This window comes from Polypterus senegalus, chromosome 5 (genome assembly GCF_016835505.1).
Source record: "Polypterus senegalus isolate Bchr_013 chromosome 5, ASM1683550v1, whole genome shotgun sequence".
Taxonomy (NCBI): domain Eukaryota; kingdom Metazoa; phylum Chordata; class Cladistia; order Polypteriformes; family Polypteridae; genus Polypterus; species Polypterus senegalus.
Genome location: NC_053158.1, coordinates 130,915,316 through 130,942,295, shown reverse-complemented (window position 1 = coordinate 130,942,295; position 26,980 = coordinate 130,915,316). Strand labels below are relative to the sequence as shown.

General features: G+C 35.7%; 1 protein-coding gene and 1 long non-coding RNA gene across 2 annotated transcripts in view; one reads left to right on the top strand and one right to left on the bottom strand.

The window, feature by feature from the left end:
* fars2 (phenylalanyl-tRNA synthetase 2, mitochondrial) overlaps positions 1–6,962 on the bottom strand; it is a 385,695-nt gene extending 378,733 nt beyond the window's left edge. Inside the window, exon 1 of the mRNA XM_039754115.1 lies at positions 6,864–6,962. Within this exon, the coding sequence (XP_039610049.1) occupies positions 6,864–6,962 (99 nt within the window). The remainder of the gene's footprint in view (positions 1–6,863) is intronic.
* A 382-nt stretch (positions 6,963–7,344) lies between these two features.
* LOC120529504 overlaps positions 7,345–26,980 on the top strand; it is a 128,976-nt gene continuing 109,340 nt past the window's right edge. Inside the window, exon 1 of the long non-coding RNA XR_005633763.1 lies at positions 7,345–7,396. This is a non-coding gene — a long non-coding RNA (uncharacterized LOC120529504). The remainder of the gene's footprint in view (positions 7,397–26,980) is intronic.

Genomic DNA, 26,980 nt, shown 5'->3' with positions numbered 1-26,980 from the left:
TACACACACAGACACATATATAAACATATATATATATATATATATATGTGCACATCTATACACAGTTATATATACATATACACACATACATATATATATACATATACATATATACACATACTGTATATACACACACATATATACATACTGTATATACACATATACATATCTACATATATACTGTATATACACATATATATACAAATCTATATATATATCTACATATATATATATTAGGGGTGGGACTCGATTAAAAAAATTAATCCAATTAATTAGAGGCTGTGTAAGAATTAATCTTGATTAATCGTATGTAATCGACACGTAAATTTGCCCCAAATCGCAAATGTTTTTTTTTAATTTAAAAGTGTTTTAGTGGGCTTACAGAATCAAATAATAGACATGTACATGAATATTGTAAACTGAAGCTGTTTTAATTTCTGAAAAAAAGCCTTTAAACTGCATTTGAATTCAAAACAGAAACAAAAATATCATCCCTGGTTAAAATTGGGCAGACTTAAAAATAAAGTGGTAGTTTAAGTACTTTAAGTAGATTTTCAGAATAGTATTGTCTTTAAATAATAATAACCAAAATTTCAACATAAAGTGCAGTTTTTCTTCTTAAAAAATAAGTCAGAAACATAAAAGGTAATTTGACCAACTTAATCTTTAAACTCTGAGTAACCTTAGCCAAAATTATTTTGTACATTAGGCTAAAACAGTGTGATCATTGAACATTTTGTAATTAGATGTAATTAGAATTACTAACGGTCACGGAAGTCCAATGATCCCCAGTAAGAGCCACAAAGTCCGCTTTCTGTAATGCATCTAATTTTGCTTGCTTTTCAGTGTGCACAAAACCATGCTTTTATCAAGGCTTCGCGGAAGTCGAAATGATCAGTCGTAGGAACGCGCTTTATTCCGACTCTAACATTTTTGTAGCTGTGATGTGTGCATCAGTGTAATGGATGTACCAGGAAATCATGCATTGACAAAAGTTCCCGTTTGCTTGGAATTGAAAGTGTGATTAAATCGTTATTTTTAACGCGTTATGGAGTACATGCATCAAGCTTCTCAGCTGTGCTTGTGCTAATAAAGGGAAACATTTTAAAAATAACGTAACATGATTCTCGTTAACCTAATATTTTTCATACGTCCCAAACCAAGGAGATCGAAGGTAAAATGAATCGGAAGCGCGTACATACTCAGTGCATCCCTCTCGAATCGAACCTCGAATGTCGGCATTAGAGGCTTAAGACTCTACAATTAGCCACAGCGTGTGGCTTATCTATGCGAAGTATGTATGTAGATCGGGGTATATATATACATTTATATATATACCCGCGTATCACAGTGGAGAAGTAGAAGTTATGAAAAAGAAAAGGGAACATTTTAAAAATAACGTAACATGATTGTCAATATACAGTAATTGTTTTGTGAGTGTTATTGAATGTTGCTGTCATCAAGGATTTGATTATCATTATTTGTTTCAATCAGGGTCGATTTGTATGATGTGTTGTGTTCAAGTTACATTCCGTGTTTGTCAATCGCTGTAAAGATAAGAGGTTTCATTCATCGATTAGTTTCTTACTGCATCAATAAACAGCTCGTCTTCCTCTTTATCTGAGATGTGACAAACTGCATGCACAGGTTTTTTTACACTGTCTTCCTTTAGCGGACATTCACTTTTTCCACCGTGTGCTTTGTTTCGCAGTAGCTGCACTTATGAATATGATTCTATGTATCAGACGCTTCATATTTTTTTGCTGCCTTCTCAATTGTGTAATTCGGTTTTTGTTCAGCACTCTTTGGAACTGTTGCTTTTTGTCTGTGCACTGCGTCAGTTCACGTGAGCCGCTTGGTGTTCTTGCATCGAAGGTTCCCAGCTGTGCTGGTGCCATCTCGTGTAATGTCAGCTAAGACCCGGCACTTAAAAGTTTCTCTCGCAGTTTCAATGAGTTTGTGCCAAACACCACCCTGACCATCTCATCTTCCTCTGCATAAGCACAGTCCTTCACACCTGAATATTTACCGGCAGTGTTTGTATTGGATTGCCGCTGATGGACGGCCTTATATGGGCAGGCACTAAATTACAAACGCTAGTGGCAGCCTGTCTATGAACTTAATTTAATATAAACTTACGGTTCACGCTGTGCTTTGTTTCCGCAGTAGCTGTACTTATGAATATGCTTGTATGCATCATTTGCTTCATAATGTTTTTTTGCCTTCTCAATTGTGAAATGGCGTTTTGTGCTCATCGCTGTTTGGAGTTCTTCCTTGTTCTACGTACTTACGTAGGAGGCGTGATGATGTCACACGAAACTCCGCCCCCACGGCCATCTCCAACTCAACTCCATTACATTATATGTAGAAAAATAGGATCCAGTTATGACCCTTACACGTAGAATTTCGAAATGAAACCTGCCCAACTTTTGTAAGTAAGCTGTAAGGAATAAGCCTGCCAAATTTCAGCCTTCTACCTACACGGGAAGTTGGAGAATTAGTGATGAGTCAGTGAGTGAGTGAGGGCTTTGCCTTTTATTAGTATAGATGTGTTTTCATCTTTTTATGAGAAAATTTTGGTTTGTCTACAGGTAAGTTTGAATAATCTACAGTGTTCCCAGAACATTTCTAGACTCTTTATAGAACTGAGTTTTGTCTATTTCTGCATAAATATGACCTATACACCCACACTCACGCACAACCATGTATCAGTTTTTAAAGAAAATAAGTCTGGGTCTGCATTATCAAAGTCTAATCTTTAACATTCATATTTGTAGAATGTGTCATTCCTCGATCAAAGGAGATTTCTTAGGACCTTAGAAAAAGTTTTTGATGCTCACCAAACTAGGAAATGTTACAAAAAAATAATAATAAAGAAGAAGTGCTCCACCATTCTACTGTCCGGAAAATAGTATACAAATGTAGGAAGCTAAACATCATTTTTTACTCTCCCCAGGAGAGGTTGACCAAAAGAGAACCACTGCTTGATCAAGTCATGTAATATTCCAGGATGTCATGAAGAACGTCAGAGTAATGTGAATTTCCCCTTGGGATTAATAAAGTATCTGTCTATCTATCTAATGTCTAAGGGTCTAATGGCAATTCTTGTTTTGGCTAATGTCATTGTTCATGAGTCCACCATCACAAGATCACTGAACAACAGTGGTGTTCATGGCAGGAGAAAGCCTCTTCCCTTCACGAAGATCATTGCTGCCCATCTACAGCTTTCTAAATACTACACAAATAAGTCAGGAGGCTCCTTGAAGAATGTTCTTTGGTTGTAGGAGTCTAAAATTTAACTTTTTGGCTTGAATGAAAAGTATTATTTTGCATTAAGCAAACACTGCTTTCCAGCATGAGACCATAATGCCATCCATGAATGGAGGTAACAGCTACCATGGTTTAGGCTTTCCTTGCTGCTTTTGGATCAGAATGGCATGCTATCACCAATGGAACTATGAATTCTGAATTTTATCAGCAAATTCAATAGGAAAATGTCAGGATCAGTGAACTAAAGCTTCAAAGATAGTTGGTCATGCAGCAATATAATGACCCTAAACATAAAAGCCATTTTACAAAAGATAGGTTTAAAGTTGAAGAAATAGAAGTTTTGGAATGGCTGAGTCAAAGTCCTGACCTTGATCCTGTAAAAATGTTGTATAAGGACCTGAAGTAAGTGTTTCATGCAAGGAAGCCTGGCAGTATTCTCTGAGTTAAACCAGTTCTGCAAGAACAAATAGGATAAAATTCCCCCCACGCTGATGTGCAGGGCTGATCAATGACAAGGGAAATGTTTAGCTGAAATTTTTGCTGAACAAGGGTGTCACACTGGGTACTGAAGGCAAAGATTTACAAAATTTTTCAGACACAAATATGTAACATTGTATATTTTTTCTCAATAAATAAATGAACAAGTAGATAGGACTTCCATGAAAATTAGATCGTTTTAGGTCATATTTATGCAGAAATCGAGAAAATTTTAAAGCGTTTATTAGCTTTCTAGTACTGTAAATATTCAATGTGTAACTTGGTTTATTAATATATTTGCTTTATATTTAAACTTATGGCTAAAAAATAATTATGTACTCTTCAACTGGAACATTATATAAAACATTGCATATACACTAATTCTTACTAGTTAGTGGATTTCGTATGCTACCTGTATGGTCTTTATCAGCAGAGTTATTAAGCATTGTAATGTTGGTAACATTAAATTATTTGAAATTTATTTAACTGATTGAACATGGCATTAGAACATATACTGAAATTTTTAATAAGAGTGAAAATGTTTTCTGTCATGTACGGTTTGTTAAATGAGCACTCTAGTTGCATATATTTTTTATCCACATAATTAGGTAGATTTAGTTTTCATTTTGGTGGAGCTGGTCACAAATCAGTAATGAGCCTACAAATTATATCTTGTGTTTCCAAGTGTTATGCTAGTGGTCACTACCACAATTAAATACATAATAAGAAAATAATGCTGTTTAATAGGCTTGATGCATTGTGTGGAGCTTTGAAGCAGACTTTCTGAAAACCTTAGTGATTTCTAGCATGACAATAACATAACCTGATTTTTCAAGACAAAAAAAGAAAACATAAATGAAAAGCAAATATGAACTTTTATTTCAAAACAGTTATGCACTTCTAATCCTATACATTGTGAGGAACCGTATTCTAGCATTTTAGCGCAACAGCAATGAAAAATCAGTCCTCCTGAATGATAAATTACTATTTACATAATATAACTGCAAGGGTAAGTAGCAATGAATTTGAACATACAGATGTAGCAAACTTATCAAAATCTGTGATCGAAGGCATGATACAGTATCAAAGTTAATTGGAATGTAGCTTGATTGTAAAAGTTGATTATTTACAAAGAACAACAGTGTTGTTTTTTATTGCATAAAGTATTGTTTTGCCTTTTTAAATTACTTTTCCACATTTTTCCAGGTGACACAAAATGAAGACATATTTTTTTTTAATGCACGTAAAGAAATTATTTACTTGTATTTAACAAAATATTTACTTTGTTTGGCTTTAATTTTGGAACATGTAGAAGACTGAATTTTTGGACTAATTTTTCACAAATATGACAACTGCATTTTTGGGCCATAACAAAAAATTAAATTAAGAACAATTTTAATGTAGCTAAATACTGACCAATAGAAATGTAAAATTTTCTATTTTTTACTGCTGCATTTTTTCTTTTAGTAACAGCATAGCATCTGCAGGGAAGCCAGGTCCCACTTTTAATTCTGTTCTGTCTTGCTTCATGGATTTTCAATGCTCCACTGTCTGTGTGATATTTTTAATCTTCTTTGTGGGCATTCATTTCCATAAAGTTTTGCAAATCCTTGAAATGAATTAGCATAACTATGACTTTTGAGGAGGAGAAATACATTTTTTATATTTGCTACCACAAAAACATCCCTGGCTTAGAATCCCAAACATTTTTCCTATTGTGCATTTCCTACTTGATCAATCTGATTGAATAACACCTGGTTTAAATTTTTTTACTTGAGATTATCCCAAAAGTTTAAAGAATGTTTTATGGCCTTTGACAAGGAAGGATGTATGACTATCGGGTATTAAACAGTGAGTCTTTGTGGTGGCCCCTTTGAAAAGCAGGTAGTCCAGATGCAATTTTGGAAACCTGTTCTTTTGGGTCTGGTGGTCAAAGATTAGTGGTGTCTTCGATAAACAGTGTATAGCCAACCTGAATTTTGGTTTTATGAATATTTTAATTACTCAACATTTACAAAAAGCTGCACATCAAGCAGGTTTCAGTTCCATGAGTGTAAGTATTGACTTTTGGGTTGTGACCAAATGCTATAAGTACAATTTTTTGGGGAAAAAAGCGAGCTGTACAATTTAGTCTTTGCTACGTTTATGAAACATTTAACAGAGAGCAAGTGGTTTAAATATAATTCAAGGCTGAGAATTTCCACTAAAATTTACTTGCAAGAATCAAGGGTTTCTGTGAATTCTGCTGTGATACTTTAAAGAGTAATTATCATTTTGAACTTTGATTCAAATAATTCATCGTCCGTATTTTTGATGTTCGAAAGAGGTTGTTTTCTTAAGGAAATACAGTATATCGAAACATGCAAAAAAGAGAACTTAAACAAGGTTTTATAGATTATGCCTTATTGACAATCAAGAAACTTTTTTATTATCCTAGTGATAACTTCTTTGTGTTTTCTTTTCTTTATGAAGTGGTAATTTAAATTCTAAAGCATTTGTTAACCAAGGTAATACAGACACTTCTCACTTAATGACGGAGTTACATTCCTACAACTAGGTCATTAAGCAAGTTAATCAATAAGAAAGGAGTCCGCCCTTACTAATATTTCAGTCATACTGTACTGGTAGTGGGTTTGTGTCAGCCATCTTTAGATATTGTTTTGATGTCACAAAACAGAGGAAATCAGCTCTAATATACATTACAGAGATTTGCATACTGCAAATACAGTTAATCATTTGTATTCTAAATAATCATCATATTGGCCAACAAATTTTTTCCTTTCCTCCTTTGTCCACACTTGCCGCCTCACAGTTGATACTCCGATTATGCAGGTTGAACATACAACAAAACCGTTGAAACTATCCATGAATTACCATAAATGTTTCCATCAATTCTTTGCCTTTGCACTCCTTCAAAGAATTATTAAAAGGCTCATCTGCCTTTTTTTTTTTGTATCTGGTTATGAAACCGGATCACCAGTAATTTCTCCATTTCATGAAGGAGGCCTTTCTGCATTCTAGTTATTGTGGCTTTAAATCCTGTTGATGTTTTTACTGCCTCTTTCACTTTATCTTTATACTTCAATGTTACAGTTCTGACACTTTAAATTTCTTACCAGCTTCATAGTCATTTCTGATCTTATTTTTCGTTTCAAGATCGATAGCCTGCTGGTGTTTCCTCCAGGTGAAGTCATGCACTTCTTATTCACCGACATCTTGTTCTATGGGGTGCACAATAAACTGCAAATTTATAGATGAAATATGTAGTCTTGGAGATAGCAAACACTAGTGCAGTGAACGCTGACCAACTGTGAGAGCGAGGATGAGACTTAGAGAGGGTGAATCAAGATGAGATGCTTGACGCTGTTTTTGCAACCAAAGTTCTCGTACAGTGTGTAATATCGACTGGTCAGAGTTATAAGTTAGCTAGTTATAAGTCTGTGCGATCATTTAACAGGTTGGTCATTAGGTGAGGAGTGTCTGTACTATATTTATATTTTTGTGTGTGTTACTTAAATTTATTTGATTGTGAATGCTTATGTTATTTTTTTATTATCAACACTTTAGTACTAATCAAAAATTTATTTTATTTTTTTTGCATATGTTTTCTTGGATGATACTTAACTCTGGTTGCAAATGACACACCCAGGTAAGGTCAATTTTTCATCAGAAATAAAGTTAGTGTTTATTTAGATTTAATTGTTAATATACCTACTATGAGCAGTATCTACATTTAAGGAATTTTCAGTTTCATCTAACAAATTATCTAAATAATTAATCATTAGTGTATGGCAATATAGCTCACACCATTTGTACCTGTGGTCTTTTGTCCTTGTATTTTCATATCTTTTCACAAAGAATTTTCTTGCATAGTTCACAACTTAGTTACCATTGCTTTGATGCCCTGTTATAGACTAGATTCATGTTCAGTTACACCAATGAGCCACAATGTTAAAACCACTGACAGATGAAGTGAAAAACATCAAGTTATGATGCCACCTTTCAAAGGGAGATTCTGTATATATTAGGCAGCAAGTGAACACTCAGTCCATCAGTATGATGTGTTGGAAGCAGGAATAATGGGCAAGTACAAGGATCTGAGTGACTTTGACAAGGGTCAAATTGAGATGGCTAGATAACTGGGTCAGAGCATCGACAAAACGGCAGGTCTTATGGGGTGTTGCCAGTATTCAATGGTTAGTACCTAGCAAAAGTGGTACAAGAAAGGGCAACTGGTGAGCTGGGTATGGGAGCCCAAATATTATTTATGCACATGGGGCAGCAATTGATAGCCTGTCTGGTCGGGTACCATAGTAAAGCTATTATAGCACAAATTAGTTATAAACATAATGCTGGCCATGAGAGAAAACTGTCAGAACACACACTGAATCGCAGCTTGTAGTGTATGGTCCTGCATAGCCATAGACTGGTCAGACTGCAAATATTGACTCCCTTTTCATCGCCAAAAGCATTTATATTGGGCATGAGAGCATGAGAACTGGACCATGAAGCAGTAGAAGAAGGTGGCCTGGTTTGATGAATCAAGTTTTCTTTTAGATCATGTGAATGGTTGAGTGGGTGTCATTTAACTGAGGAAGAGACGGCAGCAGAATGCACTATGGGAGGAAGACAAGCCAGCAGAGGCAATGAAATGTTGCTCTGGACAGTGCCCTGCTGGGAAACCTTGGGTTCTGGCATTCATGTAAATGTTGCTTTGACGTGTGCCACTTACCTAAAAACTGTTGAAGACTGCACATATCCCTTTGTGGCAACAGTATTCCCTGATGGAAGTGGCCTCTTTCAGTAGAATAATGCACCCTGCCACACTACAAAATAGTTCAGGAATGGTTTGAATAATGTGAAAAAGTTTCCCCAGATCTCATCCTGATTGCATATCTGTGTGATGTGCTGGAAAAACCAAGTATGATCCTTGGAGGTCCCACCTCACAACTTACAGGACTTAAAGGATCTGCTGTTACCATCTTGGTTCCAGATATTACAGGACACCTTAAGAGGTCTTGTAAAGTTCATGCCTGAATGGGTCAGAGCTGTTGCGGAAGGACGAGAGTGATTTACACAGTATTAGACAGGTGATTTTAAAGCTGTAATTAACCCATGCATACTTCCTGTCATTCTTATTATTTACTATTGTTTCCATGAAATGCTTAATACAGAATAGGTTATAATGGAATGTTCAACCTGCAAATACTTAGCAAAGCCACCTCAATCTCTATGAGTATGTTTTTAGTAAATATATACGTCTGGGAGGGTCCTCGATTCTTTGGGACAAGAGGGATATAGTTTGAAAGACCGCTTGGCCAATCCTCCCAATTTTATATGTTCTTTTTTAAAGAAGTATGTGTTCCTGCTTTTTTCCAGTGTTTGTAAGATCAGCCCCAGTTTGTTACATCTCTAGTGACCCAATCTAAAGCAAGTGGGGGCAAAAAAGTAAATTTAAAATTCCAGCCAGGCCATGGTTCAACCACATAACACTTATCCCAGAGTATCATTAATATTAAGTAGGCCATCCACTCTACTTTGCCCTCTGGTTTTCTATAATAGTTGCTGTCAAGGTTTCTCTCCTATTACTTTGATCTGGTTATAGATATGTTCACTCATGCACCTTCATTATCAAGGAACTCCTTTTCCTTGTGGCTGTTCTCAACTGACTAAAAACTTTGCCATATCCTTTGTCCCGTGATCCTTTCTGTGTATAATAAGCATAACAGTTTAAAATATGAAAGGGTGTCAGCTAAACCCAGCTCATTTAGAATTTAATGAAATGCATTGTGTTCAATGGATGCAGGTAATTTTTATCAAGGTGGCTGCAATAGAAGGTCGTTCAGAAGTAGTTCAGTTAATTCTTAAATGAATCTCAGAATTACATGAAACAGTATTAGAAAATACATCACAATGCAGTATTTATGTACATGAAACATACATCTAATACATGAACATAAACATGAAATAATCAATAAATGTAATAGAAATCAGAAGATCTAACTAACATAAAATAATGGATATTTGTCAGGAAAGAAGAGTAAATGTAAATTCAAATTAATGGCATTTATGAGCAAAATACACTTTTGAAGGGTGCATGGTCCTTTTGGAACAAACAAGATTGGATTTGACTGACTTAGATGACCTATCCACACCTCCAAAACTCTCTCTGGTCAGGGAACAATTATCATATGTCAAATTGTAAACCAGGTTTGGATCCTGCCTTGTGCTCATTGTTGCTGATAATAGACTTCATTTTCCCCTTCTCCCTGAACTGGATTACCAGATTACAAAATGAATTTATGGATGGATAGGCGTATAGAAAGAAATTCATAACTATAGTAATATATGACATGCTGTTACTATGGTAATGACTCTTTAAGCCTGAGGTTCATATTCAGTCTAATACAATGTATAAAGGTTAGTAACTAGTAAACTTCAGCATGTGTGGATTGGTAGTGTCAAATCCACACTGACCCTCAGTGCAGGCACTGCACTGGGCAGGGTGCTGAGACCTTTTCTATACATGTTGTTCACCTATGACTGTCTTTTGCCGCACTCCAGTTCAGGCATTACATTTGTTGATGACAACACCATCATAGGCCTTATCACTAGCAGCAACTTACTGAGAAAAGGCTTACCTGCTGAACGAGTGGTGCCAGGACACCAATCTAAACCTTAATGATAGACTTTAGGAAGCAGAAGACAGGCCTCATCCAGAAACAATAAGGAGTTGCCAAAAGGCAAGTCCCAATACATAATCTAAAAAGAGAATACTAATACACCAGGCAGTAAAAGATCAAAATCAGAAAGTGCAACAAACAAACACAGTACTTCTAGAGATTCCAAATGAACTGCAGTATACCTCATAAGAGCTCTCTCAGGTCTGACCCAAATAGCTCGGGAGTGGAGATATCGGAGTGCGTGCGTCTCTTGGGATACCGCCCACAAAATACAAACAACACAGAAGAACATCCATTCACACATAGAAACATAATATTTGTACATTTAATTATTTAAAAAGTAAGATCAGAGTAAAACACTTTGTGTAAGAAAATAAAGAAAAAAACAATAAACTTTATCAATTAAAACATTAAATACTACACATAAGACCATACAGAATATTTCTTACACCCAAATGCCTTCTGTTCAGGCAATATATATATATATAATATATAACAAAAACCTTACTGCCTTAGATAAACAGTATTATTGAAGACTTCGGCCATTCTACGTAGTTTCTTTCCTCAATCATTCCTTCTTGCAGATGATGCAGGACCATGGGCACTTACACCAGTAGATGCAGGAACAGTTTCTAGCCACAGATTGCAAGTTTACTGATTAGCCAATCATAATGACAAATTTTAAAACTTAAAAATACTCTATATGCATCAGTTAATGAAGTAGATACTTTGAACTGTTTTTGTTTGTTGTCAGAGATCAGAATAAAGGTATATACTGTATTACAACAACCATAAAGTTGTGGGTTGGTGGCTGCATTATTTATTTTACAGCTGAAACTGCCAGCTGCCAGTTTTAGTACTGGAGATCCCAAGTTCTTGCATGTTAGCGTTATCTATTTGCTCCCCCTCTTACACATTCTGCACTGGCTTCTTTCATGACACAGTGCTAACCCTGACAATTGTGCAGCATTTCTTTTTTCCAGCTTTATAGTTGTTTTAGTTACTGAGGGTGATGTTTTCTTTTTTTTCCATGCTGTGTAAATAAATAAGCAGTCAAATAGTATTTTTGCATTCAACAGTACACACAATAACTATTACTTGTAGAGAGGTTGCATAATGACTTCCGCAGCGCCCCTGCACACAGGAATTTGTGCATTTAACATATTGCATTTATGCTAAGTTCTTTACAAAGAAGCTTCATTCATAGAGAATTTGTTAGCTGACATATTACTTGTATATGTATATGTTTGTGTTTACATATATGAATAAATTCTAGCAAATTTGTAATGTAAAATAATTGTGTGTATATACTCAGAAAAAATGTCCATAGTACGTAGAATTAACTGATTCAGACACTGCAGCCTATTAAAATTCCAAATTGCTTGAAAGGGCTGAAGACTTTAAGGGGAGGAGAGAAAATGTTAACATAAACATCTGGAAATTTGCTAAAAAAATGTTTGTAATGCAGTTAAAATCTGCATTAAAGTCCATAAATCAAGTATTTGCAAAAATTATTCATCGAGATGTCTGCGTCCAGGTATATATTATGAAATAGTTTTGTACCTCAAGGTAGACTTCAGCAGCTACAATACTATCATTGTTGTGCATTTTCTTTTAGTGTGTTTTTTTAATATATATATATATATATATATATATATATATATATATATATATATATATACACACACACACACACAGTGGTGTGAAAACTATTTGCCCCCTTCCTGATTTCTTAGTCTTTTGCATGTTTGTCACACAAAATGTTTCTGATCATCAAACACATTTAACCATTAGTCAAATATAACACAAGTAAACACAAAATGCAGTTTTTAAATGATGGTTTTTATTATTTAGGGACAGAAAAAAATCCAAACCTACATGGCCCTGTGTGAAAAAGTAATTGCCCCCTGAGCCTGATAACTGGTTGGGCCACCCTTAGCAGCAATAACTGCAATTAAGTGTTTGCGATAACTTGCAATGAGTCTTTTACAGCTCTGGAGGAATTTTGGCCCACTTATCTTTGCAGAATTGTTGTAATTCAGCTTTATTTGAGGGTTTTCTAGCATGAACCGCCTTTTTAAGGTCATGCCATAGCATCTCAATTGGATTCAGGTCAGGACTTTGACTAGGCCACTCCAAAGTCTTCATTTTGTTTTTCTTCAGCCATTCAGAGGTGGATTTGCTGGTCATATATATATATATATATATATATAGCGCACCTGAGATTTTTCTTCTTTTTTTGTTCGGTCTTTCAAGAAAGTTGACAGTGTTGATGGTGCAATTCACTGACAACATCTTTTTTTTCTTCTTTTTTGCCAGAATCGAGAGCCCCAAAAAAAATTTTTTCTAATATGAACTGTTGTTGTTTTTTCGTATCTGCGATTTCTATAGGAGGGTGACAATGAGTTCAATTCCAATGGATGTTTTTCAAATGTTGACAAGCAATAAGCAAAGGGTATCAAACAGCAAAAAAACAGTACGAGGAAAGTTCGAAGAAAGAAAAAAAAATATATTTTTTTTTGGGGATCATTGTGCACGATTGAGCTACAACCACAGAACTAACTGCTCTGTGGATGTTTCATTCAGGCATTTCAAGGTCTTTTGGACACTTTGTTGTAATAAAATTATTTGCTGAATGTATTTTGTAGTAACGTGATTTCTATAGACTCATGTCATATGGGGAAACTGTTGGGACCATAACAATACTAAGTTGTAATGAAAATTTCATTGTAAAGATATTCATTGTAACAGAATTTTACCTGTAGTTGTAAGAAGTGAGAAGAGAATTGGATCATTTATTAGAAAAGAAATAGGGGTGTATTCACTGTTTTTAATGTATATGTAACTTGTTTGTGCTATTTTTAAAATATAGTACCATTAAAATTGGATCACAGTTGGTGTCTTGGGATTGAATATATTTAACTACAAAAGTATCAGAACCACACACACTTTAATCATAGCAATAGAGTAGAAGCTCAGGAAAGCTGTATGTTTGCAGGGACTCCTTTTATCTAAGGAGTTGTCTGTTACAGACTTGCAATAATGCATATGATTTTCATATGCAACATAAATACTATCAACCCTTTGTTAAAGTTTTGTTACAATGTTGTATGTGACTATTGGACCTAGAGAGCCCCTAATCTAAAGTTACATGTACTAATAAACCCTTCATTCAGTTTGTCTCACTCAGAGCAAATACAGACACACCTTCCATGGCAATTTACCACAGGGAAGAAAATACTTTGTTTTGCACAAAATAATAATTTTAATAATAATTCCCATAATGCAGTGCTTTTGAATCTTGCCAAATGAATGAGGCTGAGAGGCATGTCTTCAATTGAAAATCACAAAATTATGGGAATGTCTACTTTGTTTGCTGATTTTTCAAGAAGTAACAATATATGTTTGCAAAAATGCATGCATTTTACATGTTTTAAGCATTTGACTAGGTAACAGATATGTGAATTGTGTGACATGAGTAACATGATTTTTTTTCTTTTTTCTGTGCACTGATCACAGATTCTACTATATTATAAAATGTTTTTGTCTTTTTCTGCATGAAAACACAAGATTAAATTTTTTTCTTGACTATCAATACAAATTACATGTGGTAAGTTACATTTAAAAAAAAAAAAGAACTTTTGGAGTTTTCCTTTGAAGCAATGAAGCTCTTATCTTCTGCCTCTTTACAGTACATGTGATAATTTATGTTAATCTTTATAAATGCTGCAGTATTTAATCTAAGTGCTATGATATTTAGTGATCTTGATATTGACAATATATTTGTGTCCTTTAAACTATTATGTTCTAAATTTAATTGTCCAGCAGCAATCAATTTCTTTAATATTCCATTCAGAACCTTTGTCAAAAGCACCCTACCCAACTTTCCTCATGTTTCATCTAACCTTCTGGCGATACTAGTAAGTTTATGTAAAGATACAGACAGCATCTCTACAGTATCTCAGGGCTCCCCAATTCCAGTCCTAGAGGACACCAATGGCTGCAGGTTTTCATTCTAACCCTTTTCTTAATTAGTGACCAGTTTTTGCTGCTAATTAACTTCTTTTGAATTCATTTTAATTGACTTGTTTTTTAAGATTTGTTCCCCTAAATTTCTACATCTTTCCACTGAATTTCTTCATTTTTTTTCCTTAAATGGCACCAAAACAGAAATGAAATGTGAAGTGAGTGAGACAAAAGAAGACCAGCTAAGTCAGGGCCTCAAACTCCAACCAATTTCACTCCAACCAGTGGCTTAATTAGGTGCTGATTCTTGCCGTTACCTGAAACCATTCTTTAATTCTATGGCTTGTTGTTGCTCTCATTGTGCAATAGAATACATTTCCGAAATTGTTTATTTTCTCTTTTCTAATAGCACTGTTACAGTGTTTTGTGGACCTGGGCAGATAAGCATTCCTGAGACCTTCACCTTTCTTTATTTTCAAATATTATATGGTAGACACAGTTTGCTGGTCATGTTTTGGTTAATTTTATATCATTGTTTGGCAGGCAATTAAGGAAAAAGAAACAATTAAGGGGTCAGTGTCTTCAAGAGCATGTCAATTAAATTTAATTCAAAAGAATTTAATTACCAGCACAAACAGGTCACTAACTAAGAAAAGAGCTAGAATGAAAACCTGTAGCCACTGGAGTTAGGGACCGCTGATCTAAACACATTTCAAGGAATTTACTCCTTAATGATCATGGGCAGCTGTGGAAAAGTAATGGAAATTAGTCATTTTTTTTATCAGCTAAGAGTTACTACTCCTTCAAATTCTTAAATGTTTCGATGTATTTATTGTAGGAACTTCCGCTCTACATTTTATAAGAAGTTATTATTTCATCTTCTGTCCAGACAAAGATGTCTGTTTAGTTTGATGTACAGGTAGGAGGTAAATCTAGACTGAGATTTTTGTAATGGTATTTTTTATAATAGAGAGCAGAGTAATTGCTTCCTTTCATTAATTACTCTTAGAATAATAGAAAGACAGTGTCAAGATAGTTAATTTTGTCCCTATATGTAGATCTTTTTATATATCCCATCAGTTTCCATTGTATTCGTGTTCATATGTCTAATGGCCTTACTTATTTTAATAAATGTTGAAGGTGACCCAACCTGGGCTTGAACTGAATTGTGAGGGAATGACAGCAATCTGTTCCACTCACAGTCTTTATTGAAGAGATCTTCTATGTTTTCCTTTTAGTTTATTTTGATTCCCTGTGATCATAATTTTTAACCATCAGTGTTTTTGAAAATTGAGTGCCTAGTCCATAAGTTAACTTGGTGACACTGAAAAAGCCATATATTTGTTGGTGTGAAAGATGTTTTATTTCTTTGGTACTTTGTACTTTGGTTTCTCACCAACTATTCTTAACATCATAGATTTTCTTCTGAAACTCAACTTTGGTTGATTGGCTCAATCTTAGAGAGTCGGGAGTGATCATTCAATCAGATAAAGTCCACATGGCTGATCCCAAGATAATCTTCTTCAAACTAATCATGGTGTTTTTTGGTAGAAAGCCTAAGTGTCTCTTTACATAAGCTGACATTTTTGCACTTGAGGACCTTCCTAACAGTAATAACATTTCCTTCTGTGCTTTGTTCAAATGTGCAGGTTTTCCTGCATTGGCAGATGACTTCTCATTTGGTAGATCTTTGAGACATTAGTCTGATCTTTCATCAGTATTATTGCAGTTTTATCATCTTTTTGGGAGCAACATCATATACCTAATATAAGAAATAAGAGGTTTTTCTTTCAAAAGTACTGAGAGCAACTAGTTATGATGTAGCACTAAGGTAGCGTTTTGAAAATGATCGTTGAACACTTGATTGATACTGAAATGTTTTTCAGACACTTAAACTGAAATTACATGTATCTTTATAGAACATAATCTACTTAGATTTATTTGGAATAAGGCTGGAAATGATTTCTTAAACATAAAATCATTCAAGAGGAATGAGGAGGTTATCAGACAAGGAAGGGTCACTTTACTTCAAGACAAAGCAGTGATTCAACTCTAGTGAGTTGTTATATATTTTTAGTTTTTTTAGGTTAGGTCACTTTATTAAATTGAGATATTTCTTTAACACCTTAATCTTTTGAGAAGATGTATCACTCTTGTCCATCTTATTTGGCTAAACTGATAATCTGCTTTAGCAAATTAATTCAGAAGTCTTTGCAAGTATCCACTTCAAGTGGTCTTTAACACACACTTGCATTAGTCTGAACAGATTTTATGCTTTATACTCATTTGTATATAAAGCAGTGTTTTATCTGTATGAAGCCCCAGAGAGAACATTGGTAGAAAACAAGTAGTAAATTATGGGAGCAATTTAAAATTCTTGGAGATGTTTTAATGTAAATTTTCCCTCAGATTATAGTAGTTCATTTGTGAATTTAATTAAAACATTCCCTCGATTTGGTTAATTCGCATAAACTTTTTAATGAAAATGTTCTCTCGATTTAGTTCATTCATGTGTATGATTTGATTAAAATGTCCTCATGAATTCTCTACTGCTTGCAGCTGGACTCTGTATAGTCTTGTTGTTGTATGCGGATAGAGACACTCTGATAGGGCTAATTTTGATTTGGGAGCAAGTCATGGCAGCATTGTAGCAACTCTTGCCTTAAGTGCAACACTCTGAGCAAGCGATACCAGCAAAGGATTTTCGTGGCTAATGATCTCTACCAACAATGTTATACCAACACTGAAGAAGTTATTTTTGTGATCAGTTGCATGGTTCCAGAAGACTACATATCTGTTTTAGGATGTACACAAATTGTATTGAGCCATTTCAGAACCTTTTTTCTACGTTGAATCCACTATAGGGTCAACCTGGCCTTATGCATTAGATATTTATCATGGTTAAAAGTCCAAAGCCTTTCTCCCTAAAGTGGTTCTCTGATAACCTGCAGCATTCATTTTGCTGCGAATTTTGACAATGTACCCTATGAAGCTAAAAAACAGTGCAGTCCGTAAGTAAAGTTTTTGTTATCCTAAATTTCCTACATACTGGAGAACGTTTTAGGTTATGGGGGAGTTTCCCAAAGAATCATTGTGCATTGTTCATTGTCACAATTACAGAGAGTTTTTAAAGTGATGTTAAGGTGATCATTTTGCTGTCTTGCTTTTGATGCCTCTTTAGTCCTTGTGTTGAATGACAACCGGAACAGATTCCATATGAGCCAGTATTGAATTACCTTCCTCACGTGTCATTTTGACAGTTCTTTTGCCATATTTTTGTATACAATACCAAGTGCAGCAGGGTTCTGCAAAACACAAGCATATACAAGGGAACATTTTAATTAGAACATCAGCACAAATAATTTACTATTTCCATGATTTATAAAATTTCCTACCCATGTCCTTCTTGGGGCTCCACAATATTTGTAGTCAGCTAGTTGTCATCAAGTAATTATTTCATATTTTCCTTTCATGAATCTGTTGAATTGTATATATTCATGACTTTGTGATTTCTGAGGGATAGTGGAGCTGAACAAATTTTACACAGGATATTGCTTTTGTTCTCCTCAGTTTAGATTCTGATGCAACCATATACAAAGTGGAATGGAATTACAAAGAGTGCTTCTAATACTTTTTTTCATAATGAAATGTACAATTTGAGCATAAATGATTTTGATTTATATTGTATGGTTTGCAATACAGCAGGATTAATATTTTATTAAGTTCAAGTTCAAAGTTTATTGTCATGTGCACAGTTAGGAAATGCTTTTCCCTATACAATAAAATTCTTTCCTTGTTGTTCACACCAAATGACAAAACCAATGTATAAAGATAAACATAAATAATAAGTAGCAGATAGATAATAAGTAATAGAGGCAGCATAAAGTATAAAACCAGAATAGAAGTATAACGTGTAATTGTGCAGGTAGGTGTGTGATGGACAAGTCAAATACAGTTGTGTGAGGTAAATAAAATGAGGTGAACCATGGTTGTAAATTCCAGTCAGTTATTTAGGAGTCTAATGGCCTTGGGAAAGAGAGAGTTCTTTAGCCTGTAAGTTCTACATTTCATACTTTTATACCTCTTGCCTGAGCCTTCTCCTTTTTCATTTTGCTTGAAAATGTTGAATGTTCTTTTATATAAAACACCTATATTCTTTATGGAATGTGTTGCTTTATGTTTAGTATTGTTTTTACTTTATATCAAGTATAGTGGAAGTACACTAACATGTTTTGGTACAATGCCATTCTGTCTCAAGGAGCCTTAACCACAAGGCAGGACCTAGGACAGGACAACATTCTGTTACAGAGCACATTGACACAAAGCAACACTCAGATATAAAGGGATAATTTAAAATCACCAGTTAACCTAACCTGCAAATCTTTTGTTTTAGGAAGATACAAATGAGGATCCAACGTAAATCCCATAAATACATGGAGAGAACATGCAAAAAAATATAAATATCCACTATATTAGAATTACATCCACAATACTGCCCTTCATTTGTTACATTTGTTTAGTAAAAGTCTAGTCTGAGGGTCTGTGTATTGCAGTATTTATTTCCCTTATGAGTTATGTCTCACGCTTGCATAGGTGACATTTTTATTATCTAAATGTTATTTAATGCAGTATATTTATACTTTTATCTTTGTCATTTTCAGTTATCGCTCTATAACATTGATCATTTTATTCACTGCTTGGGCCTTGTGTGCTGCTACTATAAGTACTACATGTAGCACATGAGATCAGTTTAGAATCAATTGCTTGCTGAGGTCTATGGCTCCTACTAAGTAAGCATTGTTTGACAAACATCTTGGGGTAGCTGTTTGATGTGAATAAATGAAAAAGATAACGTCTTTAATTCTTTTTTGAATATATATGTGTGTATCCATGTGTAAGTGTATACAGTATATATGTATATATATGTGTGTATATATACTGTATGTGTATATATATATATATATATATATACTGTGTATATATATATATATATATATATATATATATATATATATATAATATAGAGAGAGAGAGAGAGATATTTTGGAGCTCTTTTAAGCCCCTACCCAACTTTGCTGCACACCAAAGGCTCCTGGAGTTGTTGATGCCAGTGCTGGGGGTACGCAAACTGACACAACAGGTAGAAGGTGCTATCGTAGGAATTCCACAACTGAGATCAAACACAGGTGCTTTTGCTGTAATCAACCAGGGCATCAGGCTCGAGAGTGCCACCTCCTGCCTGCTCAGTTCATGGATTTTGATCTGGCCCGGGTATGCAGTCACAGGTTTTCCCCAGCGTAATGAAGAAAGACAATTTTAAGGTCTCTATTAAGTTGGCCAGACACATAATCCTGGCCCTGTTGGACTCTGGTAGTGACCTCTACGTAGTCTGCCGTGACTTGCTCCAGCTGATTACCTATACAAAGATGGACCAGGTGAACACTTGCTGTGTTCATTGAGATGTTAAAAAATATGAGACTATTTTACTCATTCTGAAATTTATAGGGGGAGCTTTAAAGTTTGGACTGCCATATCAGATATTTCACCCTGGCCTCTTTTAATTGGGATAAGGAATGTCCTCTTCCCATGCATCCTAGCCACCTGCAGAACACCTCTGCCTATAGTAGACAGAGAGGGACTCACTGCTAACAAGGTCAGTCAAGAAGCCAACTTAGAGATTGAACCTGATTTGTCCATTGAGGTAGGGGATGACTCCTCACATGAGAGTACGGGAAAACTGGATGCCTGTGCGTATCAGGAGCTCACACCTTCAATTCCATGAGCCAGAGAGCAGCTACAGGCCCCAGAGAAACAATAACTGGAGAAGAGTCGGGTGCTGCATTGAGCTCAAGGTAAGCGGGGGACTGATAGTTCGACTGAGTTTGCATGCCTACAATCGGCCAACAGCAGTTTAGAGTTAATTTAAACAAGCACATGTCGAAAATAACTCTTACTATATGGAGCATGAAGGCCCGAATTTCAAAACCTCACACTTTTTGATTAAAAATGGTTTCTTATACAGGGTGATTTGTGATTGTATAGGGTAAGGGTGGATTGAGCAGTTGGTGGTCCCGAGTGGGCATAGAGAGACAGTTTTAAAAATTGCTCACACCCATGTCTTGGGGGTTCGTCTCGGCATGGAGAAGACAAGGGATCGCATTTCAAAATGCTTTTATTAGCTGAATATGGTCCGAGCAATTTACTGATGCATACTTTGGATGACCCTTTTGAGAGGGTTGGGTTAGATATTGTTGGTCCACTTCCAAAGAGTAAGAATGGTTACAAGTACATGTTTGTGTTGGGTGATTATGCAACAAGGCACTCTGAGGTGGCCATTCTGTGGAAGGCCAATGTCCAAGCTGTTGCTAAGGGTTTATCAGAGGTATTTATGCATATTGGCATTCATCACAAGATTTTAACTGACCAGGGTATGCCCATCACTTCCTGCATCAAGAAGCAACTGTGTGAAAACCTTGTATTCAAACAGTTGAACACCACCGTTTATCACCCGGAGACAAACAATGAACACCCTGATGTGGGGAACATTCTAACATGGCAACTGACCTGTCCCCATCACTGCTTGTTTGCTGCTTCTGTGTGTATTGAAATGGTAACTCCTGTTTGAATACATACCTTGACTGTTCCTATTTTGATTGGAGTAAAGTTGTTTTTTTTTAGTTTTTTTTTAAGTTTTGAGACTCTGAGTCTTCTCTAGGGTGCAAGACAGTGGCTCACACCTCACAATACACACACACACACTACAGCCCAACCTCCCTTTAATTGGTCCACAGGTATTTTCCAATACTTACAAAACTCTATCCCTGAGATTTATTTATAGTTAAGAGCAAATGCTTAAAGTGTTGGAAATTGTTGTATATGCAAGATGAAAGGAAATCAACTTGTTGAAGTATCACTAACTTAATACATGAAAGGAATATAACTGTTGTATGTTCACCAGTCATGATTTTGCCATCAGTTGAATGTTTGTGCAGTTTTTCAATTTGTAAGCTTGTGCCATTACAGAAGCCTTAATATGTCATGTCGACTGCTAACACGAAACTGAACTATTACTGTTCTTGGCAGAGCTGATGTATATAAAGTACTAGCTGCCTCCTTCAGCTCCTCCCACATAGTAGTGAAACATGACAAACTTTAAAAATCAATATTGATTAGTGCACATTAAATTTGTTGCATTCATCAGAGAGTATCATTGTTATATTCTCTTATTGAAGATGAAAAAAAAGATGCATAGACATGACATACGGTTTTGAAGAAAAATGAGCATTGCATGAAAACTTAACATGAAAACATTGCACGAGTTTGCTAACCTTTTTATTTATATAGAGTAGATATTTATATGGTATACTTATTAGATGCTGACATACCATGAATATGGAGAGTTTTATCTAACCAATACCTAACATCAGTTGGTTTTCTTTTCCCTTTAAAACTTTTTATTGTTTTTAAATTGTGCTCTCTTTTATCTTCATATGTAGTTGTAATGACAGTTATTGTTTTATATAATACTAGCCAACCCACGGCGTACCATACACCACATAATCAGGCTGATTTTGTAATGATTTTTAAGCACAGGGAGAAAATTAACATTTGAAAAATTGGTAATGTAATAAATCAGCAAGAAAAGCAACATTGTAACTATGCACGGAACGAACCAACACACAATCGTCCGTGACTGAAAACTAGCAGACCCTCATCGTGCCTTCTCCTGCCATACGGAGGGATGCGAGTGCACTGCGCTCAGGCGCGGAGTTTGGAATGGCAGGAGAGGAGAAGGACGTCCACTCGGCTCCCTCCGTCATGCTAGTCTGCTGATTTCTCGTTCAGTATGCACTGCCCGCTCATGTGCCCATCTCCAACTCGTCACTGGAGTCGCTGTTGTCTTTACACAGTCCAGAAGCACCTGTGACTCACGTAGACATTTAATTGCTTTGTGCGGTTTTGGCTGCTTTTCTATATATAATCCACCAAAACACCCGACCGCGGTAGTCGCGAGGTGGGAGGGGGGTGTGCACAAAGGGTAGGGACGCAACCAGTGGGAGCGTATGAGTCGCACTTAGTGAGAATTCCACAGTTTGCAGCCCGAATGGGGCTCAATGGCTTACCGACGCCTCTCTGTGCCTGGTAGACACATGCTAAATCTCATGCATAATTATTAATTGAATGCTAAACACTTCTGGAAAGACACGATTGTCTAAAACGGGTTGGTGTGAGAATACAACAGTAAGTGAATGAAAAATGGAACTCTGGAGAGAGCAAAATACAACACAATAGTGAAGCCGCGGCATAACAAACGCTGCATAATTATTTATTGATGGTTGAACACTTCTGGAAAGACACAGTTGTCTAAAAAGGGAGGTTTTGAGGATACAACAGAAAGTGAATGAAAAGATGGAACTCTGGAGAGAGCAACATATAATTGTCCATAAGGGAAGAAGACGCATGTTTGTCGCCGATGTGAATTGCTGTATGTAGCGTGTAAAACAGTTTGCTATTGTGTACGAGGTCGTGCTTTGTAACCGAAAACTCGGTTTTTAAAGACTGCTTACTTCATTGTGTTTTAACCTCAGTTGGAAAGGATTGTTTTAAGGATCCCATTGGATACCCCTCGCAAACCGTTTTACACGCTGCATATGGCGATTCACCTCCGCGAGAAACTTGCCTCTATGAACAGTCAACGTGGCTCGGAGGTGCCAGGAGTTGGTGGGCGTGGCTCCTTCCTGCGTGCGCCATAGGTGTGTGTCTTGTCGGCGGCTCAGTGAATCCGCGCCCCTTTTGTCGTGCTTTCCATGGTTGTCTTGCCTTAGTGAATTATATATATAGATAGCTACTTAAGTGTGAAATAAAAGCAATGTAAGATATAATTAAAACATTGCTGTTGTGCATTAGAGAGGGGTTTTGTATAGTACTAAGCTGAATCCAAAATAAGTACAGTATGTAATTCTTTATTTGTAATAATATTATTTTGAAATGAATGTTTCCCATATTTATAATGTTTTAAGTATTAAGTATTTTATAAAATAGTATTTTTCAGTTTATTGTATATACTAGCAAAATACCCGCGCTTCGCAGCGGTGTAGTACTGCCTTAAAATTTTTATTAAGAAAATTAAACCTTTTTAAACTGAGGGAAAATATACCAATAATTATTTGTTATGGATCTCTTTGCATACCACATTGTGAGTCCGGCCCTCCGGTTGTAATATGACCAAGCTGTGTGCTGAGCTTACTCTTGAGCGTGCAACGTACAGTTGGCCATGTGAACAGTAATCTTGTTTCAAATCTCACAGCTTGGATTGCTGCTGTCATAATCGGTTTGAGTTTCATGGTTTGTTTCAATTACGACAGTATTGGTAGGACTTGTGTTGAAGAGACATTCGGCATCTGTCAAGCGTTGTAAGCATTCAACCGGTTCCATCGATAACTTCACATCTTGCTGTTGAGAGTTTAAACATTCATAAACATCAAAGTGTCCACTACTGAAATCGTCACCTGTGAGTCTAAGATGTTTAAGAGGCACTGGCAGTTGTCGAAAGGTGTAAAATATTTGGCCATTTTGGTACACTAGAAAGCGACAATCGAACAATTCCAATATATATATACAGTACTTTACTTTTATGGTGGCTGTTACAGATGCAAATCAAATGTATGTGTTTATTAGGTAATATTAACAATAAGAGCAACTCACTACTCAAAAACGATAAATATACGAGGCAGTCAGGATCAAACTGGGGGACTCTTGATTGTAAGTCAGCAATTCCTACCGCTGCATCACAGAAGCTATTGTATTGTCCTTGAACCTTTTGTGAAAGTGTTTATTTGATCTTTGTACTTCAGGCTTTACACATTATATAGTTTGTCAACTTTTTGTCATTTATCACTAAAAGATGAAAAACGTTTCAGTTTAAACGATGTATTTTTTGCTTAAGTTAAATGCACTTTTTTGTTTAAAGACTGCGAGCACTTTAGTTTGTATTGTTTGCTGTATTTCTTTTTTATTGTGATGGCCACACTATTATAAAAACATCTGATTATTTTCAAATTCATATGTTTCACTGGTTATTTTAATTTGATTATTATTAATTTTAATCGTGTTAATACATAGACATCAGGGTGACATTCACAGGTTGACAGACATGAGCAGATGAAGTAAGACATGCACTGGAGCCCAGAACAGGATGTGCAACCACAGGTTGCAAGCATCAATATAGTCAGGCATGAAATAATCGTGACTAATCGAAAAATAAATTGAACGATTAGTTGACTACCAAAATAATCATTAGTTGTAGCCCTAGTTGTTTGTCATATAATGTTAGATTTATCTGGTTCCTAGACCTGAAGAAGAGTTAGATGATTGTTAATCTTATCTTGGTATTTAAAAATGTGTTTCCTAACTTCAAAACCCATACAACTATAAGATGATGTACCTATTTTACCACATCATTGTTAGTGCCATATGCCCAAAATTTCAACCTTTCTTTGTCCTTGTCTCTCATATGAAAGTGGGATGAGCTCATCAGTAGAGTTTAATTTTTTTTTTTTAATTTACATTAATGATGTTGATTGTTATATAATGAGTAAACTCCTTAAGACAATGTGCAGAAGCACTCAGAAGCAAAAAGAAAATAAAATCTTAGATTGCATTTGAAAAGGTTGTTGAATTTATGTCAACTGACATTATGCTAAGAGTTTATAATGTTCTAGTGAGATCACATTTGGAGTTTGTAGTGCATTTATGGTCCCATTAAAAAAAAATAACATCTATAGATAGAATTCTTTATTGTCATTATGCATACACATAATGAAATTTTGAAAGGCAGAATACTTAAATACACAATACACTATAAATAATAAAATAAACCTAATAAGTATAAAAGACAGCAGCAATAAAACATCATTAAGTCCAGATTTTTCCTGAGGTAGTACACCTCAGAGACCAGTGATCTGTGTGCGTGGGTCTGCAGAGGAGGAATACGAGTGTGTGTGTTTGATTACGAGGGAAAGTGCGTGTGCATGTCTACAGGGGAGTAGGTTAGGGGAAAATGTATGTGTGTGTATCAGCAGGGCAGATGGACTTCACAACTCAAGGGGAAAAGCGGTCTTTCAGTCTGTGGTGTGTGTTTTTGTGTTTCTGTACCGCTTTCCCGAAGGCAGTGGTACAAACAATCCATTTCCCGGATGGGTGAGATCCGCAGCTATACATTTGACCCTCTTATGCACCCTTCCAGCATATACTGTACAGATTCCAGATCTAGGAGAGGACTTCCCATGATCCCCTGTGCTTTTCTCACCACCCATGCCAAGTCCTCCCTGTCCTGTCCTGTCCTGTGCAGCTGCCGTACCACACTGTCATATTGTGACAGAGAATGCTTTCGATAGCGGATCTGTAGAAGTTTGTGAGCAGCCGAGAGGAGAATCCAGCACGTCTCATCTTCCTAAGAAAGGAAAAGTGGTGAGATGTGTTCAAAGAAGGCCCAACAAAGACTATCCTTCATAGGAGCTGGTGCATAGTGTGAGCTGCTATAACAAGCTAAGGGAATAAAACTGCATAGTCTTGGAGCAGTGAAAACTATGTTCAGACCTCTTCCATTTCTTCAAAGTTCTCAAAGGAGCTGGTTAAGTTGAAGTTGCAACATTACATTAATTTTCCTGCTTGATTTCATTAAATGTGTAAATTTCATACTATACTCTTCGGATACGAAATTTTATCTAGTCACATTGTGTATAAGACTATGTTACCTGTCCGCTTTTAATAAAACTCTACAAAGCATACAATTTAAAATAGTTTTTTTTTTTATATATTATTCCAGCTCTGTTTTTGAGGGCTTTATTATTAACTTTCCTATTGTGTATCACATATTTAACTTACATTATGTTTAAATTTAAATACTGTAGTTTGAAGACTAAATAATAGTGTTACTGAAACTTTTCATTTATCAGCAGCTCCTATACAATGTTGTATTGCAAAACTAATTTTATCCTAATGTAAATGTAAACGTAATCCTAAACGTATTTTAAAGATTCAAATTCTATACATTACAGTGTATATTCCAATGAGTTAGAGGTTTTTCCAAACTCTGTTCTGCAGGCTGATTTTGTTACAAACAGTCTATCAACAAAAGGCATCTACCTGCTTGAAATTGCATCCAGATTTGATGTTGTCTTGTTCAGTCACCTATATCATCAAAAGGAACTGGAAACTGGAGAAAACTCTTGACAGGAATAGGTCTGCCAGGCCCAAAGCCACAACAGAATCAAAAGACAAGTTTCTGAGAGTCAACAGCTCATGTAAAAGGTACATTACAGGGCAGTGGTGAAAGTAAGCTTATCTTACTTTAATCTGTGAAGAGAAGATGTGGAGTCACAGGTTTGACAGATTGACCGGCAGTAAGAAAGTCATTGCTAAAATTGAAGAATAAGAAAGAGGCTTGCAGGACCCGGAACCCCCACCAGTCTCAATATACTCTGAAATTGAAGCATTGAAGAAATATACCTTTGGAGATATGGATTCTGCACAGCTGTCAAGTGAGTCACCTATTGTGCAAGATGTTGGCACTCAGTAACTTG